Source organism: Gobio gobio, assembly GCF_949357685.1.
Source record: "Gobio gobio genome assembly, chromosome: 6".
NCBI lineage: Eukaryota > Metazoa > Chordata > Actinopteri > Cypriniformes > Gobionidae > Gobio > Gobio gobio.
In genome coordinates, this window is record NC_137102.1 from 57,546,594 (window position 1) to 57,569,132 (window position 22,539).

At 39.3% G+C, this 22,539-nt stretch overlaps 1 protein-coding gene across 1 annotated transcript in view; it reads right to left on the reverse strand.

The window, feature by feature from the left end:
• Positions 1-1,139: 1,139 nt before the first annotated feature.
• mtcl1 (microtubule crosslinking factor 1) overlaps positions 1,140-22,539 on the reverse strand; it is a gene marked incomplete at its 5' end in the record, with an annotated part of 120,083 nt that continues 98,683 nt past the window's right edge. The window contains 5 exons of the mRNA XM_079819139.1: positions 1,140-5,183; positions 13,654-15,238; positions 19,917-19,993; positions 20,315-20,632; positions 22,030-22,281. Coding sequence (XP_079675265.1) covers positions 4,959-5,183; positions 13,654-15,238; positions 19,917-19,993; positions 20,315-20,632; positions 22,030-22,281 — 2,457 coding nt within the window. The 3' untranslated portion in view covers positions 1,140-4,958. The remainder of the gene's footprint in view (positions 5,184-13,653; positions 15,239-19,916; positions 19,994-20,314; positions 20,633-22,029; positions 22,282-22,539) is intronic.

The following is a 22,539-nucleotide window of genomic DNA, read 5'->3' on the forward strand; positions in this document are numbered from 1 at the left end:
AAGCTCAAACGTGATGCGTAACACGAGAATGAACCTCATTGGTTCTTACTAAAGCTCAAAGGTGATGCGTATCATGAGAATGAACCTCATTGGTTCTTGCTGAAGCTCAAACGTGCTGAGTAACACAAGAATGAACCTCATTGGTTCTTGCTGAAGCTCAAACGTGCTGAGTAACACAAGAATGAACCTCATTGGTTCTTGAGAAGCTCAAACGTGATGTGTAACACGAGAATGAACCTCATTGGTTCTTGAGAAGCTCAAACGTGATGCGTAACACCAGAATGAACCTCATTGGTTCTTACTAAAGCTCAAAGGTGATGCGTAACACGAGAATGAACCTCATTGGTTCTTACTAAAGCTCAAAGGTGATGCGTATCATGAGAATGAACCTCATTGGTTCTTGCTGAAGCTCAAACGTGATGCGTATAATGAGAATGAACCTCATTGGTTCTTGCTGAAGCTCAAACGTGCTGAGTAACACAAGAATGAACCTCATTGGTTCTTGAGAAGCTCAAACGTGATACGTATAATGAGAATGAACCTCATTGGTTCTTGCTGAAGCTCAAACGTGCTGAGTAACACCAGAATGAACCTCATTGGTTCTTGAGAAGCTCAAACGTGATGTGTAACACGAGAATGAACCTCATTGGTTCTTGCTGAAGCTCAAACGTGATGCGTAACACGAGAAAGAACCTCATTGGTTCTTGAGAAGCTCAAACGTGATGCGTAACACAAGAATGAACCTCATTGGTTCTTACTAAAGCTCAAAGGTGATGCGTAACACGAGAATGAACCTCATTGGTTCTTGAGAAGCTCATACGTGATGCGTAACACGAGAATGAACCTCATTGGTTCTTACTAAAGCTCAAAGGTGATGCGTATCATGGGAATGAACATCATTGGTTCTTGAGAAGCTCAAACGTGATGCGTAACACCAGAATTAACCTCATTGGTTCTTGAGAAGCTCAAGCGTGATGCGTAACACGAGAATGAACCTCATTGGTTCTTGCTGAAGCTCAAACGTGATGCGTATCACGAGAATTGCTGTCAGTCACTTGTGATTAATTGAATGCGTCTTTGCTGAATGTATTTTGCATAATTTATTTGAAACAAGTAAATCACAAAAACAGGTTTTTTTTGTAAATACACATTCAATTTATTACCAATTTAACACTCTATCATTAGACATCTGACATTGACTTCATTTAAAACATTCATAATTTTTTTCTTTTTCCTCCAAAGAAAAGAAACATCATAATTCATAATAACATCTATACAAAGACCAGTTAATAGGTACAATAATGGGCTTAAAAAGTGTTCTTAATTGTGTCAATTCAAATTCAATGGCAACCAAAAAAATGACACGAACCGCCACATGCTGTGAACGGCAGTGTGTGTGTGTGTATGTGGGGTGGCTTACATCATGAGCTTTATCACAAGGTACAACAGCGTCTGAGTACATGCACTAAAGTGCTAGTGTTTAAAGGCATGCATATCAAACATGATATCTGCACAACTGCTGTCCAAACCCGTGTCAGCACATCCGGAAGAAATGTGCACAGGATGCCTAGTGGGATATCGGTCATATTTTGAAACCAATCCTAAAGCATCTTAATATGAAACGACTTATTTGTTACAGACATACAGTGATGAATCAATAAAAATATGATCAGGGATGTCGATTAACCCTCATGTTGTGTTTCGGCCATTTTGACCAGGAGAGGATTTTCTTCTTCCTGAAAAAGTTAGTTAATGTTATCATATTGGACTAAAACTGACGGACTTACTGAATGATTATCGGGTTTGATCATTTAATCAACTTTTATTTAGGACAGGTTTTGTATTTCTGATTGATCACAGGTCTCAGGAGTTTATGCACTACTTAGTTTTTTTTGTTGAGATTAGACGTGAAATCCAAAATGGTTGCAATTCAAGAATTCTTTGGAATATAGACATGTTTGGTCTTGTTTTAAAGAAGACAGATTATTGCTTCAAAAAATGTATGAATGGAAGTTTAAATTGACTGTAAATCAAATGTACTGTACTAAACATTTTTTACTATAAAATCAAAGCCATATATCTAACCAAGTTGTGTTCCAAATTTGAAGTTGATGTTACAAAAATGTATGATTTTGTTTAGACGCTGTACCAGAAATAGCCACCATGTGCCACTCACAATCTATTGGTGTTTTTTGATTCTCTAACAAATTCTACATTCCTGTCCAAATATACTTTTATCACAAAATAGTCGCCAAATATGAAACATTGAGACTCGGACCTTTCTGACGATATGTGTTTTGTCAAGATTATTAAAGGTTTTGATTATAAAATTGTGTAATATGAAACCTGACACCGCCCACTGGGGGAGGAGCCCGCTAAAAGAATTTAAAACACCGTTTCCATGGTAACGCAATGTCCAATTTCAAAATGGCTTTTACCGTATGTATTTTGAGTTTGTAAGCTTTCCAATGATACTTATTTATGATGACTAAAATATGTGATGGGCAATAAATAGAGCGGGGGACTAGTGGGACAGTGACAGTTAGGCCGTGTGTCCACCAAAGCATTTTTTCGCACGGCTGGCTGGCGTATTCAATTGTTTTCAATGGGAGCGCCGTGTTTTTAGAACGCCATGAGCGTAGTAACGAGGCGCTGAGCGAGTATTTTATGCTCAAGCGCTGAGCGTTCTGCGTTTCTTACTGGTCGCCGAGAGTTGAAGAAAGTTCACGTTGAGCAATACGCACCACTCGTAACTGTCACTTTTCACCCAGCCGTCCAATCACAGTGGAGGAGGGGCGGGACAAATACAACACCGACCAACCGCCACATTCTACATGTACAACGTCAGCAGATGAAAACAAGCAGTAAAATAACAGAACAAAATAATTTAAAACAAGAGCCAGAGCAAGTACTTAAAGGGGTGGTTGCATGCGATTTCACTTTTTTAACTTTAGTTAGTGTGTAATGTTGCTGCTTGAGCATAAACAGTATCTGCAAAGTTACAGCGCTGAAAGTTCAATGCAAACGGAGATATTGTCTTTTAAAGTTATGGCAGTTTATTGCCTACAAAAATAGCCGGTTTGGACTACAACAAGCTTCTTCCCGGGTTGGTGACATCACAAACCCTTGCTATTAACATAAACACTGCCCCCGCGAACATGCAACAAAGTGGGCGAGGCCACGTCGCAGTCATTACGAAAGAGAGAGAGCTGTTGCAGAACTACAAACTACATTTGGCCATCTACAAGTTCAGTATGGAGTACCGTAAGGCTCAGTGCTAGGACCGTTGCTCTTCACCCTGTACATGCTACCACTGGGAGATCTAACCAATCTAAGACCATTGCGTTTTTCGGAGGGATGGGCTTCACAGAAGCAGGAAGCAAACGAGCCGTTCAAAGGACAGTGGAGACAGCGGTGTGGAATAAAGGTAAAATATAAGAAAAATATGCAGTTTTTAAAAAAAAAAGAAGTATTAAGACATGTTATACTGCGCCCCATAACCACATCCAAGCTTAGAAAAAAACCACGGAACCACCCCTTTAACATTGTATCGGCATTTTTATATAGAATCAATACAGAAACAAACTATCTGTAGATGACTTAACTAGTAACACTTCTGTGGATATTCCGTATCTTAACAAGCAAAGAGTCTCAACTGAAAAAAGGCAGTCAATCACTCTCAAGAGCCGTGTTTTCAGCCGGTTTGGTGGACACACGGCCTTTAAAACAAGTTGACAAAAAGATTGAATGCAATATTTGGTGATAATATATGATATTATGAGAGATTTACAAGCAATTTAAAAGCCTGGTTATTTTGGGCCGAGAAAACCAAATTAGGTCAAGGGTTAAGAAAGAAAATAGGGTCAAATTTAATCCCGGGTTAATTTCTTTTTAACCCCAGGTTAAGGTTCATTTTAACCCTGCATTGAGCTACATTGCACACTTGTCATTTTGAAAGGGTGTTTGCATCACTTTCCATTTTCTAACAAACAACCAATCATAAACTGCCGCATTGGTTCGCTAATGAAATATTCATACATTTAAAACAGTCGCATATGCTTACAAGTGTTTAGCGTTTTCAGTCACACCAGATTTACAGACGAATGGAATTTACTTTACGATTGGTTTTTAGTTATGACTCTTACTTCCAACTAGAATCCCGTGGATATTCCTCCCGGGTTTTGTGACTTGGGACATGTGCATAAGAATAATCAGTGTCAATATACTCTCCTGTCATCGTTGAACATTCAGTTTTACATTGGGTTTTAAAATACATTGTTATGACTGACATCATGTAGATCATTCGTCCCTGTCGAACTAGAGTGTGTGATCGTTCTGAGTCTTTTAAAATTCAAGCATCAAAGGTTTCCAACAGAATGGGATGTACGAGGAAAATAAGAAAATAGTTTTAGAAACTATATACACGCAACATAATTTAACAAAGGATCCGAAATAGAGAAAGAAAAAACGTAAATGCATGTAAACTTTTATGCTGTTCTGACAAATATTATTACTATCCAGTATCATCAGAAGTTTGATGTTTTACGACCAGCACATATAAAGTCATATGTATTGCATACATGTACATTGACACACACACACACACGAGTACGGGACCGTTGCGAGGTCACGTGTGTGTAGGCACCTCTAATGGAACACTTTGCGGTGTTTTGCGTCAGTACATTCCAGGTCCTTGATAATTCGTTTCAGCTGGTGCTCACAGAACTCTGCCCTCTAGTGGCAGTAAATGGTTCTTAGAAAGTTTCCCGATGTTTCCGTCGCGCGGGCGGTGTGCGTACGCGTGGTCAGGCTGGAGCGGGGGACAGTAAAGGAAGGTCAGAGCGTAAAATAATGATCACCACGTGACCAGGGGGTGGAAAAGATGCCTTCTAAATTCACACTTGACAACTAAAAGGGGTCGGTTAAAAGAAAGTGCAAAAGGATGTAGTCTAGGCTGGTTAAGGGTGCGGGGAAACCTCCTGACCGGGCTCCTCTATCTCCGGGATGGCCTGAACCGGTCTGACGGGCGAGGGGAAGCGGAACCTCAGTGTGCGCTCCTTGTTGTTGGGCGAGGATGAGGGCGAGTGGGCGGCCCAGCGGGACGGAGGGCGGCGGTTGGCAGGACGAGCCGGACGCAGGAAGCAGGAGTCCAGAGGTGGAGCCACTGGCGAACGTGGCAGTTCCTACAGTCAGGAAGAAAACACACAGGCTTTCAAACTCTGAGGTTCAGCAGGACAGATTTTTAGTCAAGTTAGTTGGTGGTGGGTCTGCAACAGAGTTGTTATTGTTAACTAAAACATTAAAATATTTTTTGTTAATTGAAATAATGATGACATATTAGATGAAAAACTGAAATTACTAGAATTACTAAAACTAAAATTGAAGCTAAATAGCAATAATAAAAATGACAAAAGCATAAAACAAAACTGAAAATATAAAAAATATATAAAAAAAACAAGTAGAACTATTAAAATTAATTTCCGTTATTTAAAATAAAGATGAAGTAAAATAAAATATAAATATTAGCTGGAAAATGGTAACTTAAAGCTGCACTATGTAACTTTTCCGTCCGCTAGAGGTCGCCTATTCAAAACAAAGGCGTAGTTTGCATAGAATCTCGGGACATGTGGTCTTCACCTCACAGCCGGTGGGAAAGAATCGGGACAGGACTCGAGCAGAAATCATGTTGATGGATGTGATTATTAACGTTACTGTAGTCTGAAGCAGAGCAGGAGCGAGTGTTGTGGAGCTGAGGAACCGCTGGAGCGATTATTAAAGAGAAGAGCAAAAACACGCCTCGCGAGCAGCAGGACTTTTATTATGTCACAGTCGCCGGCGCCATTTCTGCTCCTCCGCTCATGAGTGTGAGGTAACGCAGCTCTGATTATCATATCAGACACATCTGAGTGTGTTGATGATGTTGTGACGTTACTCTGTGTGTTCTCTCAGCGGCTGCTATGACACTTGTTCACACTGCAGTGAGAGTAAAGCGTTTCTGCAAAATTAAACCAGAAACCGAGGGGAACGCAGATATGACGCAATCGACAGGCGACGCCCTCACACGTCCCGGTTCATTGGTTAAAATAGCAATTCCTCACGATTTACAAATAGTTGGAAACATTTGGGAGATTGTAAGTACTCAACTGAACAAAATATATAGCTCTGGCCTAGTGGTTTTTGGATATTTTACTGAAAATTTTTTACATAGTGCACCTTTAAAAATGTTTTAATTGCAAATAGAAATGTTGGCTTGGCAAGGATCTAAAATAAAATAAGTACTATAATTACTAAAACTGAAATAAAAATAAAGCTAAATAGAAATAATCAAAAACTAAACCTAATGAAAATGACGAAAGCACAGAACTTAATTAAAATTAAAACTGAAAATGTAAATATTTCATTATTTAAAATAAAGCTGAAGTAAAATAAAAATGTTAGAGGGAAATCTGTAACTTATAAAACTTAATTTAATATAGAAATGTTGCCTTGGCAACTAATTGTAATAAAATAAGCTGAATTACTAGATTTACTATAAAACTAAAATAAAAATCAATTAACGCTATTTAGAAATAATGAAAAAATAAAACTCATAAAATGACAAAAGCACATAACTGAATTAAAATGAAAACTAAAAAAAATCTAAAAATAAAAGCTACTTCAAAATATTACAAATTATATAAATAAAGCTTAATAGAAATATAAAGAAGTAGAACTATTAAAAAATGCCGTTATTTAAATAAAGATGAAGTAAAATAAAATATAAATATTAGCTGGAAAACTGTAACTTAAAAACTTAATTAAAAATAAAAATGTTGCCTTGGCAATGATCTAAAACAAAATATGTTTTTTTTTATAAGTACTAGAATTACTAAAATTGAAATAAAAGTAAATTGAAGCTAAATAGAAATAATAAATGAATAAAACTGAATTAAAATGAAAACTGAAGATCTAAAAAATAAATACTAATCAAAAATATTTTAAAAAATACAATAAATAAAGCTAAATAGAAATATAAAGAAGTAGAACTACTAAAAATATTTTAATATGTAAAATAAAAATATTAGAGGTAAATCTGTAACTTAGAAATCTTAATTTAATAGAAATGGTGCCTTGGCGATAAACTAAAAAAAATTCAGTTAAAGTGCTATAATTACTAAAACTAGAATTGAAGCTAAATAGAAATAATGGAAGAAAAAAAAGAAAATCTAAAAAGAAAAGCTAATTCAAAATCTAAAAAAAATACTGTAATAGTGTATAATACTAAAACAACACTGGTCTGAAAGTATCAGTGCTTTTACAGATTCAACTATAGTTTGAAACATCTACTCCATGCTTCCTCTAGCAGACGGGAAAGAAGAATATTCAGTTTGTTTGAACTAGACTGTAATATCTCATCTCTGTCTACCTTCAAGACTCAGCTAAAAACGTATCTATTTAATATGTATTTGAATAATGTGGCTATATAAGTCCTGTGCTTCTATTGTGTATGATGGATTGTATAGCACTATGTAAAGCGACCTTGAGCTATGGAAAGGCGCTATAAATAAAAATAAAATGTATTCTGCTTTTGAGGAAATAGTATGAGCTTGATTTATTCTAAACAACTCTTGAGAGATAAAGCAAAAATTAAAAATGAATGAGACTTCAGAGTGAGAGGTGGATATTTTCTGTGGTTTGAATAATTCAAAAACAGGATTTTACTACGTCTACTTCAATCTGCTTTGGGTTTTTGGCAAGCGGCTCCTCCCGCAGTTTCTCTTGAAGCCAATACGGAAGTGACTTAAACTGCAGTTCATCAACTGGCCACTAGAGACAGACTCCAGAAGGAGCAGAATCTCATTGAGCTCATGTTAAAATGCCCAACTTTACAGCAGATTAAAACATGTTTACAGTCTGGTACAAATTGTTGTTTTGGTCTATACGGCTAATTTTGCCCTTCATGCCAACTGTGAGGGGGGTGAATTTTTTTATAACTCATTCGTTTACATTATATAAAGCCTTAAAGTTCTGCATAATTGAGGGCGTGGCCACTTTGAGTGACAGGTGGTTTGCTATTTAGTCTGTTAGTCATCAAGTCACCTCAGCTCCGCCCAGTCTATGGTTTTTGGTCTATGTCTATTTTGTTCTATTTTGGTCAACAGTCTATGGTTTTTTGGGCAATACGTTGAAGCGGATATAAAGTGAATTCAAATGGAGTTACACTTCAGGGACATCATAACCAACACGGAACCACATGACAAAAAAACAAACATTTAAAATGATTTACGTTAATTGAAGTAAAGCTGAAATTAAATCAAACTGAAACTTTAGTTAGAACTAAAACGGAAATATACATAAAAAAAAGCACATAATATTATCCAAAATACTAAATGAAAACTTCCACCAGGCATAAAGTAGTTGTTAGATGTGAATGAGACCCAGCATTAGCAGGTGTTAAACGGCACAATCATCACGAACAGCAGCCAATGAACCCAACACACCACTAGCACTGCTAGCATGCTCACGTCCTGCTAACACCCGACAGGAAACGCTATACAGTCAACCCAGAAAGCACAAGATGTGCCGCTGTAGTCTCCATCAGTGGGGCTGCTCAGGTTAACACACACACAATACATTTACAAACACGTAGTAGCCAAAGGACCTAAGAAACATTAAAAGTTAAGTGATTATATTAATAGTTCAAATGGTAACGCCATCCAAAAAGCCACGTTTGAGTTCGATATACAGTGAAATGAATGCCTTTTTGAGTCACTGTATATCAGTTTCTTGTGTCTTGGCAAATGAAATCCCACCCCATGTGGAGGAATAATTTCGGTCCGATAAAAACTCGGATAGCTTTTTGGATGACTGGTTATTAGTGACGTCAATTAATACCACACGATGGGCATGCTCACACCTACATGAGGACAAAAAAAGTGTGACCACAACGAAGCACATACAATATTTCCCATAATGCCTAGCGGTGATAGTGTCTAGAAACGGTGTGTGGCATGCGGTGAGGGAAATCCATTAAAATCGGCACAATAGTGAGGTCACTGTGATTTCAGGTCGGATCGGTGGAACTTACTGCACGGCGAGCGCAAGCTGCGTTACAGTCCCCAGGGTGCAGTTAGTAAGACAGTATGGTTCTGGAGACAACCCAGAAAAACAGGAGTAAACACACTTGTCAGAATAACACAAGCACATCAGACTCAGGTTAGCACTCGAGCGCTCATCCGGGAAGTCCGGCGGGTCGCACGCATCCGAGGAATGACCTGTGAAAGCAGCCTCGCTGTCCTTAAAATATAAACATTACAACACAATAGAGACAGAGCGACACGCGTCATAATCTGAAGACCACGCCCACCGGGGGGGAAAACAATCGAACACTCTCCATTGACTTTGCATTGCGTGAGGCTGCATCCTTGTCATTTCGGACTTATTACAAAAAACTGAACAGTGTATAAAAGCTGATATGTGACAAAGTGAACTGCAAACAAGCTAAACAAAACCCAGAGGCAAAAACCCAGACGTTTTTATAAGCTGTTGACCCAAAAAACGAGCATTTAAGGACAAAAAAGTGGATTCAGGCCATTGAGACAGAGCGCTACAGGTCATATTACACTGAGAACTACGGCGACTAGAGGGAACGTAATCAACGACAGGAAATATCATTTATAAACCTGACATTTGGATATTTGACTTAACAGTGACAACATATTTACTGCACACATACACAAACTGAGACATACTGAGTGTCAGGATCCCAAAATGTACCCATTCATCCTGCTGAAGCATCACGTTTTACTGCCTTTATCCACATTTGTCTCCTTAAACCCTCGTTTTTTTGGGTCGACAGCTTATAAAAACTTATTTCTGTGTTTTTTAGCTTGTTTGCTGTACACCTTGTCACATATCAGCTTTTAGACATTGTTCTGTTTTTTGTTATAAGTCCGAAATGACAATGAGGCAGCCTCACGCAATGCAAAGTCAATGGAGAGCGTTGGATTGTTTCCCCCCCCGGTGTGGGCGTGGCCTAAATACGCTCTGTCTCTATATAGTAGAATCTCTGTGGATATTAATACCTGTCCAGGTCATTTTTCTTCTCAAAATACAATATAATAATTATAGTCTAATCCAATTGTATTTTGCCTTTAAATTTTGCCCAGTTAACATTACATCAGCGTAATTGATTAATATAATTATATTATATAATATACTATAATATAATTATTACATGATATTAATATATGACATGACATAATACATATTATTGTAATGAATAAATAAACAGATAAAGTAAATAATTTAAACAAATAATATAAATAAATATTTTTGGTGTATTGCTATCAACAATAGTATAATATATAATACAATATATTATAATATAATATACTATATAATATAATTAATGTAATATAATATATAATAAATATAATATTGCAATGAATAAATAAATAAATAAAACAAATAATATAAATAAATATTTTGGTTGTATTGCTATCAACTATAATATAATTAATAATATAATATAATTAATATAACATAATATTGTAATGAATAAATAAACAAATAAAATAATTAACTAAAACTAATATTTTGATTGTATTCCTATCAACATTAATATCATAATATTTAAAATAATATAATAAATATAATATATAATTATTATATTATATTATATTATAATTATTATTATATGATATTAATATATGACATGAGATAATATATTATTGTAATGAATAAATAAACAAATAAAATAAATAATTAAAACAAATAATATAAATAAATATTTTGGTTGCATTGTTATCAACTATAATATACTTAATATAATATAATTAATATAATATAATATAATATAATATAATATAATATAATATAATATAATATAATATAATATAATATAATATAATATAATATAATATATATAATTAATATCATATAATATAATATAATTCATATGATATAATATAATATATAATATTGTAATGCATAAATAAACAAATAAAATAAATAATTAAACAAATAATATAAATAAATATTATAAAATATATCATAATGCATACATACAGCTCTGGAAAAAATAGAGAGCTGTATTTATACACAGTATATACATACAGTACAAATATATAACACACACAAATATATTTATAGTGCTGTCAAATCAATTAATTGTGATTAATCGCATCTGACATAAAAGTTTGTGTTTATATAATATAAGTGTGCATAAAATAAATATAATACACACATAAATAAATACACACATATATTTTATAAAAACAAACTTTTATGTTAGATGCGATTAATCAATTTGAACGCACTAATATAATATATTTTTATGCAATATATATTTGCTATTTGTTTGCATTCATTTTGGGGCAAAATGTGATCTGGACACTCTTTGTGATTTTCACCCTTATACATAATAATAACATAATAATCTGTGCATGACAGACATTACTAATAACCTTGAAATTCAGATATATATCATATTTAAAATTGATAGAGATTTTCTTTACAAAAACTCCTCTTTTCACAAGGCAAAATATTAACCGCCAACATGAAATACCATGTGCAAAAGTGTTTAGTAATCCACCCCTTTCTTCTTCTGTTGTACTGTAGATATTAATGCCTAGTAATATTCATGACGTCAAATGCCAGATGCATACACTGCTCACAAACAACCATCTGCCTTTGATGATGTTCAAATCTTTGTAGATGTGTCTTTGGCCATTAACAGGGCATTGTGGGTTTGTGCAATGACGCTGCTCCTACAGTGAATGCTGGTCTGTTGGCATGTCTTATGCTTTCATGTGAGGGATTAATCTCCTAAATGGATAAACACTGGATGCAACTTTATCACAGTGAATTAGAACATCCTGCATCCAAAGTAGTTATGTAAGTTTGTTTCACCGCAAATAAAAAAACCGATATGCAGCATGTGACTATGCTACTGTTAGCATTGCAACAAAGCAGTGCGCTAAAGCATGCAGCTCAGATGTGTAAGATCTGCATTCAGGCAACACTGGGAAGCTGGGAATGAGACTTTTTCATACTTTTATATTACATCATTATGTATCTTGAAGCTGCAGTATCCAAAGACCAAAAACCTTTAACAAGCAGTTCAATTTATTATGTAATATACAATCCACACTAAAAAAAGAGACAAACTAAATGTCTATGTACCTGCAGGAAATAAAAAGTCACAAATTAAATGGAGACATTTGCTAAGGTCTCCTGCATGTGAGATGTTTTTCCTTTCGCATGTAGAGTTTCAGAAGAGATCTCAACAACGTCTCAAACTGTGCTCAGATTTGCTAAAACACTAACGTCTGAAATCACAAGTCAGCAATCTAAATTTAAAAAAAAAATATATATATAAATAATCAATTTGATGAAAACTCATCAACCTGCCAGGGACTACAGATGTAAAATAGCCTGTATGGCTAAATCTGGTACATTTACAAGAGTACTCATGTTAATTAATGTGCATTTTCCTTTTTAAAATAAAGAAATAAAAAGACACAATAAGACCAGGAATGTTCATAAAGGGGACCTATTATGCTCCTTTTTATGAGATGTAATATAAGTCTCAGGTGTCTCCAGAATGTGCCTGTGAAGCTTCAGCTCAAAATACCCCACAGATCATTTATTACACCATGTTGCGAATGCCCATTTTTGAGTGGAAGGAAAATCATGCGGTTTTCGTGCATTTGTCTTTAAATGCAAATGAGCTGCTGCTCACCGCCCCCTTTCCAGAAGAGCTTTACAGCTCATAACTCGGATACTCTGCCAAATACTAAAACATATGTTTGTTTCTTATTATCCTCTCTATCGCGGTCACACTCACGTGACATTGCAGTTCTTCCTCATCATGAAAGTTTATTATCTACATGCGTTTTAAAGTCATATCAGTCTAAACTTCTGATGTATGTTTTTCTGAGAGCACACACACCCGAAGCACGTGCACAGAAAGCTGATGTCAGGCGGACATCCTGTGAGTTTTAAACTAAATTCTCTTTCACTTCTTATTGCGCTTAAACTTTCAAATACTAAGCTCACATACACACAGTCGGTCTGTGAACGTAAACAGCAAGTAAAGAAATCGCATGTGTCTATTAGATCTGTGTATTAAAGTAAATATACAGTAGCCACTGCTACATCTGCTGTTAATATGAATCAAACAGCAAACGAAAAACAAAATCACTCACTGCTCTGGACTGAATAACTTTAGTAGCTTTAATATGAGCACATTTCTCACTTGAATGTTGCTGTTTAATGCTCTGGCGAGGAGATGAACATGGCGGACTGTGTACAGCTCACTAAGGGGCGGAGTCTATGCTAATAGGGCGGAGTCCATCAAGAGCCGTGGGCGTGGCCTAAGCCTATGTGACATCAAAAAGCTAGAACTGCAAACGGCTTGTTCTGAGACACTCCTTATGATTTATGGGGATTTAAAAAAGAGGAGTGGGTGGATTTTACCATTATAGGGTGGTTGTTTACACACACTGCCAAAACACATTTATGTTCTGAATGTTGCATAATAGGTCCCCTTTACAAAATAAATATGGTCAATTTTGATTTCATGTTGACTTTATGTATCCCGAGCTATAAAAGAGCAACCTCCAAGTAATAAATTCCTCCTCTAGGTAATGAAATAAACCTCTCAGTTACCTCAAGACATCCAGGTTTCTCTGTGTCTCCGGTTCTGTTCGGAGCAGCTGCGGATGAAGCAGAAAGCCTCCTCTCCTCTCTGAAGCTCTGTTCCAGTAGTTTCTTATTCAAGATCCGTGCAGCGTTCTCCGCTAGCGTGTAGCCCGGAGGAGCGGACAGGTCCTGTCTGATGCTAATCGCCTCTGGAGTTTTCTCGCCTTGCGTCTCTACAATGAGCTGCACAGGGCTTGGGGACCGGCCCCGAGAGTTCCTTAAAGGCCCCTGTGCAGCACAAACACCGGGAGATTTGGGCTCTGTTGGCCCTTGAGGCCCTGCTTCAGTGGGTCGAGAGCGGCTAGGGGACTTGTTGAACTTCTGCATGGTGTCAAAAGCGACGGGCGTGTGGTCGATGATGTTGAAGAGGCTGGAGAGGCCGTCGTTGATGGTGGTGTGAACGGGACTGTCTCTAGTCGTCGTGGAACGAGCCCAAGCGGATTCGTTGTTGCCTTTTTGCTGCTGGGCAGTGGCTGTTGGGGTGGGAGCACGGGTCTGGCTGACAGGTTGTTCTGCTTTGCCAGCGTTAGAGGGTTTCCGTTGGAGCTTGGGTGAGCCGTATTTCGGAGAACAGCACGGGCGTTCAAACTTGGCCTGTACGACTGGAGAGTACTGCATCTTCCTCAGGCTCCTAGAAGGGGATGAGATGGGCGTGGAGCCTCCTTTGGGCGTCAGACATCGGTGAGGGCTGCTTGTGATGGTGCGAAGAGCCTCCGTTTGCAGTCCCACGCTGATGGTCTGGGTGGTTTGTGTCCCCCGTGTGGTTAAACCATTCGTCTGGCATGCCATGTCCCGTAGCTGCCTTTCCGGAGGGCTGGGTCCAGATGCAGATGATCGCATAGCATTCCGGGCAGAAAATGCCTTTTCCTTCATGTCGTCGCTCAGATTGCGAGACAGCTCCAGCTCCAATGACGAAGTATACCCGACCGCAGAGCAAATCGATGGATGTTCTCCAGGCCTAAGTCCTGCCTCCAAATGACTCCTAAGCTCACATGGCCACCTTCCTCCAAACACCTCCTCTGCACCTCCTACTACTTCCCCTGCACCTCCTACTACCTCTCCTGCCTTTACTTTAGTCACTTTGGAGAACATGTACTCCTGCTCGGAGGTGACTGGAGCGGTCCGCTCCCCTCGAGAGGGACTGTGGAGGACATGCACCCCAAACTGGTCTTCGCCCTGGGTCACCCTGAGCGGGAGGTTTTGGCAGTACTCAGGGCTACTCATGGTGTTGGTGGTCAAGGTGGCGCTGGTGGTCAGGAACCAGGAGGCTGGCTGGAATGCTTCTGAAGTAGACTCGGCCCTTCGGGATTCTGCCCAGGCCTCCATCACCGGAGAGGGCATTACTGGGCCAGGAATGGGGCAAGTGGCCAGGGAGCTGGTGGGCAAATGCCAACCCTTGCTATTAAACTCCTCAATGTATTTGAGGTCATCCGGTGAAAGGGGAGGAGTCACATCGTCCCGTATATGCTCGCCAGGCTTGCTCTTATCCGGTAGGAAGGGGGAGCTGTCCATTAAACGCTGGAAGTCGCTCATGGAGCAAACTGACTTCGCCCTACGGAAGAAAAAAAAAAGTTTAAAAGTTACAATGCTGTTATTAAACATTATACCTGACACTATTTTTGACTCATTGGATAATTTTTTCTCATAGATAAATGCAATGTATTATGGGATTGCTCTATCCGCAAAGGATAGATGTCACTGCCTACCTATGGACATTGCGTCAGGAGGGGTACATATCTGTGTTTGCAGGGTTAACCCTATGTTCCCCTAACCCTGGGAACATAAGACCCTTTATCATATGTTCATTATTTGGCATACAAATATGGGGAACATGGAGACCCTGGAAACTGGGGAACATAGAGCCTAGAAAACTTGGATTCTGGGAATATGGGACAGAACAAAGGAATGACTCCATAAGGAGTAAGGCTTAAACGGATCGTAGTTGATCCTTGATCCGTATGGACCAGGCCCCATGGTGACGTGTCTCGCAGATTCATTTGCTAAGTTTCACCATCAACTCTACTAGTGCACTGTTATCTGAGCACACACAGAAAGTTGCATTTCAGATTTTTAATTGATTCCTATTCACATCTCCATACGCTTGAACGGACACATACACACCAATTTATGCCAAAATACCAGCATGTATTCTCGGCAAGTTAAACACAGTGGGGAACACATTTCTGGAATTAAGAAACACTCTGAGAAAGGCTGAATGGCCGAAATGCATCAGCGTTTTAGTTATATTTTATTGTTTCTATGGTAAGCCATGTATTGAATAAAGGCATTTTAAAAGTTTTAACCAGAAGAAGGGCCTTGGATCGTCTTTTCTACAAATACAAGTTTGAAAGCCAACCAAAGAGCACATTCTGGGATAATTTAATAAAGGTCCTTCCAGAAAGCAGCGCTCCAAGATGTTTCCATTGATCAGTTAAGAAAACAAAAATCAGATGTGTATCATTATATTGGATCCGTGCATTCAGTCTTAAAGTGACAGCAGCCTATTAATGCCTGCTGCTATCTAAGTCATTAATGTTAATCAAACAACAAAGATTAATTTATATTTAATTCATACAATGAACACTATAGTGTTTTTTACATTTAGGCCTAATTATTAATGTCTGTACCTGAATACACTACAGTTAGTTCTTACTGTATTTGTAATTTGGTACATTGTATATATATATGGGCTTGTAAATGATGTATTTGATCTTATTTTTTACTGACTGTTCACTTGCCTTTACTAATGTTTGAACGTTATTAGTTGGGCTAGTTTTTGTTGTTATATCAAAGTACTTAAAGTGTGATTTAAGTAATAAATGGAAAGCAAAGTTACATTTGCCACCCCCCACTATTTTTTTTTTTGCTGATCGGAAAAATTATCTGATCTGTGAATCAAAATATGTAATATGATCCGAACTGTGGGTTTTGTGATCCGTTGTTGAACCACTAATAAGGAGCATGTTGATAATACTTTAAAACACTCACTACAGTAGGTAGACAGCATGCCGGGTTTAATGTGTCAGCCCCAAAGGATGAGCATCTTTATTAGAACATTACCAATGCACGGATGAAGTTATCTTTTCTTTGTTGCTGGGGAGTTTAATCTTCAACCTACTGCGATTAAACTGTTTCTTTCCATTTGTAATTCTCCTGAGAGGTTGCAGATACAGCAACAGCGCAGTCTAAACATAGTTGCTAACCTACACTCAAACAAGGGCAAAGCGAGATCGATTGATCAGTACAGGTTTAAAGTGGGACGGTCAGGAAAAGACACTGAAGCTTATTTGGAGTAAGCGAAACAACATTGAGGAGACCTTTGAAAAGGACAATGATAAATGGACATTGGATCAATAACTGGACTCACAGGAATTCACCACCAGATAACAAAATCAGCAACTGAAGTGTACATAAACACACACACATTCATATTTATATCTTTCTGAGGCTTTGTATTCACACAACGCATAAAATAAGCAAATTAGCAGTGTTTTCTGAGACCAGCATCACCTTTACTATTCATAATTTGGCATTTGACCAAACCCCTTACTCACCCCTAACCCCGACACTAGAGTAAACTTTGGCTTCTACCTATTTGTGCTATGGAGATTAATGACACCTCAAATCATTTGTCTTGTTGAGAAAAGGTGTGAGGCTGTTACTAAGTGATCAAAAGAGACTCAAGTCACATCTAGAGGCCAGAAGATCATGATTTAAACTTTCAGCAATGAAATATAAGATTATGCACCCACTTTATATTAGGTGGCCTTAACTACTATGTACTAACATTTAAATTAATCATTTAATACAATGCACGTATTGTGTACATACGTTTTTACATTGCACTTACATTTTAAAAACGACCTGCATGTAATTACATCTGTAATTAATTTCTGTAGTTACATTTATAATTACACTGTTGACACTTCCCTTACACCTAACCCTACCCTTAAACTTACCCATCCCACCACACCTGTCCCTAACTTTACCTTTAAACTTACCCATCCCACCACACCTGTCCCTAACTTTACCTTTAAACTTACCCATCCCACCACACCTGTCCCTAACTTTACCTTTAAACTTACCCATCCCACCACACCTGTCCCTAACTTTACCTTTAAACTTACCCATCCCACCACACCTGTCCCTAACTTTACCCTTAAACTTACCCATCCCACCACACCTGTCCCTAACTTTACCCTTAAACTTACCCATACCCCCACACCTGTCCCTAACCCTACCCTTAAACTTACCCATCCCACCACACCTGTCCCTTACTTTACACCTTAAACTTACCCATCCCACCACACCTGCCCCTAACTTTACCCTTAAACTTACCCATACCACCACACCTGTCCCTAACCCTACCCTTAAACTTACCCATCCCACCACACCTGTCCCTAACTTTACCCTTAAACTTACCCATACCACCACACCTGTCCCTAACCCTACCCTTAAACTTACCCATCCCACCACACCTGTACCTAACCCTACCTTTAAACTTACCCATCCCACCATACCTGTCCCTAACATTTCCCTTAAACGTACCCATACCACCACACCTGTCCCTAACTTTACCCTTAAACTTACCCATCCCACCACACCTGTCCCTAACTTTACCCTTAAAACTTACCCATCCCACCACACCTGTCCCTCACTTTACCCTTAAACTTACCCATCCCACCACACCTGTACCTAACCCTACCTTTAAACTCACCCATCCCACCACACCTGTCCCTAACTTTACCCTTAAACTTACCCATCCCACCACACCTGTCCCTAACTTTACCCTTAAACTTACCCATCCCACCACACCTGTCCCTAACTTTACCCTTAAAACTTACCCATCCCACCACACCTGTCCCTAACTTTACCCTTAAAACTTACCCATCCCACCACACCTGTCCCTGACTTTACCCTTAAACTAACCCATCCCACCACACCTGTCCATAACTTTACCCTTAAACTTACCCATCCCACCACACCTGTCCATAACTTTACCCTTAAACTTACCCATCCCACCACACCTGTCCCTAACTTTACCCTTAAACTTACCCATCCCACCACACCTGTCCATAACTTTACCCTTAAACTTACCCATCCCACCACACCTGTCCCTAACTTTACCCTTAAAACTTACCCATCCCACCACACCTGTCCCTGACTTTACCCTTAAACTAACCCATCCCACCACACCTGTCCCTAACTTTACCCTTAAACTTACCCATCCCACCACACCTGTCCATAACTTTACCCTTAAACTTACCCATCCCACCACACCTGTCCCTAACTTTACCCTTAAAACTTACCCATCCCACCACACCTGTCCCTGACTTTACCCTTAAACTAACCCATCCCACCACACCTGTCCATAACTTTACCCTTAAACTTACCCATCCCACCACACCTGTCCCTAACTTTACCCTTAAACTTACCCATCCCACCACACCTGTCCCTAACTTTACCCTTAAACTTACCCATCCCACCACACCTGTCCATAACTTTACCCTTAAACTTACCCATCCCACCACACCTGTCCCTAACTTTACCCTTAAACTTACCCATCCCACCACACCTGTCCCTAACTTTACCCTTAAAACTTACCCATCCCACCACACCTGTCCCTGACTTTACCCTTAAACTAACCCATCCCACCACACCTGTCCATAACTTTACCCTTAAACTTACCCATCCCACCACACCTGTCCCTAACTTTACCCTTAAACTTACCCATCCCACCACACCTGTCCCTAACTTTACCCTTAAACTTACCCATCCCACCACACCTGTCCATAACTTTACCCTTAAACTTACCCATCCCACCACACCTGTCCCTAACTTTACCCTTAAACTTACCCATCCCACCACACCTGTCCCTAACTTTACCCTTAAACTTACCCATCCCACCACACCTGTCCATAACTTTACCCGTATCCCACCTGAATATCAGCAAAAGTGTTTTGCAAAACAATATGAACACAATAAGTACATTTGTACTTTTTTTTTTAATGTAAGTACATAGTAGTTAAGGCCACTTAATATAAAGTGGGACCAGATTATTTAGTTAATTTATGAAGCTGTTTTCAAGCTGTTTGTCAAGTTTTGCTATTCTTCTGAGGACTTCTATATCAAAACGTTTAGATTTAGAATTTAGAAACATGCATGGAGCACACACACACACACACACACACGCATACACGCACGCACACACACGTAAACAAAGCCCGTACCTGAGTAGACTGCCACTGCTCTTCTCTTCCTCAGGGTAAACGGCAGGATCCACACTCTCAGAAATCTCATTCAGTGCCTGAAACAACAACAACACAGTTAAACATTAGCAGAGCTTCTTTATCAAATAGTGGGGGGGAAACTCCAAGCAATACTTACAGGTTATATCATCATATTATTCATCTTTAATGCTATCAGCAAGGTTTTAAAAGGGGGTCTTGTGAGGAAAATGAGTCCTTTTGATCTTATTTTTGATTGATCTTTAAGTAAATAAACTCAAACTTTCAGAATAATCACAATAGAGGTAATTCACATCTAGAACTATTTTACGGCAGCAAAAACAACTGAAAAAGGCATGATATGAAATGTGCCTCGTCGTGCAGTGTGAACTGATGATTACTCTGTCTCTTACTTCGTTCAGGTGGGGGAACCTCTTTTCGCTGTCCATGCGTGATGGAGGGGGAACCTCGGCCTCGCTCAAGGGGTCCAGAGAGAGGGCGTCCAGAAACAGGCTCTCTGGGGGCCGGTGTCCCTCACAGGGTCTGGATCTGCCCACCGCCCCCTTCTCCTCCAGTGTGGCCTCAGAGTCGGAGTGGGAGCGCATGTGTGCAGCGGTGCAGGGTGAGCGCGGGGATCTAGGAGCCTTACATGGGCTCTCCTGAGGGGAGAAGACATGTGCTGCGCCTCCTTCTGCTGACTGCAGAATGTCTTTCTGCATCTGGGATGGAGGAGAGGATCTATTAATGGAAGCTTGTTTCCACTCCAGCTTTCGAACAAGTTTCGGAACGTTTTTTTCAAGTATGGCCCTGTATGACGTCATACAGGGCAGGATTGCTTGTATGGACACTTCTCCCAGATGAGCATGTGCACACACACACACACACACACACATCAACCAGAGCGAGAGTGCGCCCATCAACGAGCTTCGCTCAGTTACGGGAGCCGTCCGCAGTGCTGTCATTTTGTTTTTAGACCATGAAATCAACAATTTCACTAAAGAAGTGTGTTTCTGGTTGAGAGGGAAAGATAACCTTGTTCGGCTTCCCAAATAACCCAGCATTAAGGAAACAGTGGATGCAGTTTGTTTTTTCGGAGCAGCAACGGAGTTCTGCAAGTGTGTTTGTTTGTTCCCTGTCATGAGTGAAACTGCATCAAATGTGTGTGTTTTGTTGGCGATCGGTGCGTTAGTGCATATAATGTGAACAACACGAACGTATAGTGAATCAAAAGCTATCCTGGGATAATGCCATGATGTATTGTGTGTGTGTGTGTGTCTGTGTTCCAAGCCTGTAGCCCTCCTGTCAGAAACTGAAGCTTCCGCGCCTCGATCGTCGATTCCTAGTATAGCTCCTAAACCCCACCTCTCCATGTATTAGAATGGACGCGAGACACACTAAACAATTCAATTACACTTCAAATAATTGTTTCCTAAAGATGGTTTCTGTCATTTTAGGCAGTTTTTATTACAATGATTTCATATCAAGTGTTCGTTTTTTAAATAAGCTTAGTTTTAGTTTGTTATTTGATGTTATAAAAACAGATGATCGACAGCTGAGATTGACGGCTTCTCTGAGTGAAGTTGTCACTGAGGCACTAACGGACTTTTTTCGGGATTTTGGGGAGGAGATTGGAGCTTTAGCTTTAATTATTACATTTCTATAACTGTTTATTTCACACCAACATAATGAATTGTTCTGCATCTGCGAGAGTGTGGGCGGGCTTTTGATAATCGCGCCTCTACTTCCTGCTCTCTACTGTGCAGATCTGTCCCAAGATGTCAGTGCCGTGTGCTGGCCTATGAAAGCTTCAACTCTGGTCAGCGGAAGTCAATGAAGTCGCGTCGTCCATATTTTTTTACGTTCTATGGTGTGTTTGTCTCTTTAGCTCCGCCCACTGCACGCCTGCACGAGCTCGGCTGTTTTTGGAAAGAATCTGTTCAGCGTATCTGTCTTTTATAAATCTGATAAAACTAAAGACTCTTTGGAGATACGAAGGATGCAACAGTACTCTATAGATACTCAAGATAAACATGAGATGGGCAGAAACTGTGTGTGTTATATACCCTTTAAGGTACTGAAATATATATGTAAAATACGTAAGTATTACGCCCCAGACCTTTTCCATCTTGTGGTGCATGTCCCGTAAGCTGCGGTCCCATTCCTGCCTCTCTTTCTCGAAGCGCTCCAGTAGTTCATTCCGCTCGCGGGTCCAGCGCTTTTCTCCATGCTGCAGTTTCCAGCGCAGCTCCAGGGCTGTGCTGTGACTGTCGGCCAGTAGACAGCGCTGCTCCTCCCGCTCCTGTTGTGCTGCATCTGAAGCAACTGCATCTTCATCTGCGCCTGCAGACTCACCTCTGACATCCTGCAGCTGCATGGGCAACAGAGAGACATAGAAGAGCATAAGTGCCTGCATAGGGTATGTTTGGAATATGATCCTACTCATACTAGCTTTGCACAGCATGCACAGTATGCAAAATGTATGCATGCACGCACTACCAAAATTTGCAGCATACATCCAGAGGCCACTGTGTGAAACACTGTATCTCACAATGCAATGCACTAGACTATTTGGGCATTTTCTAAATATGCAAAGTTCGGACTTGCATCCTTGATAGTTCGGACTTGT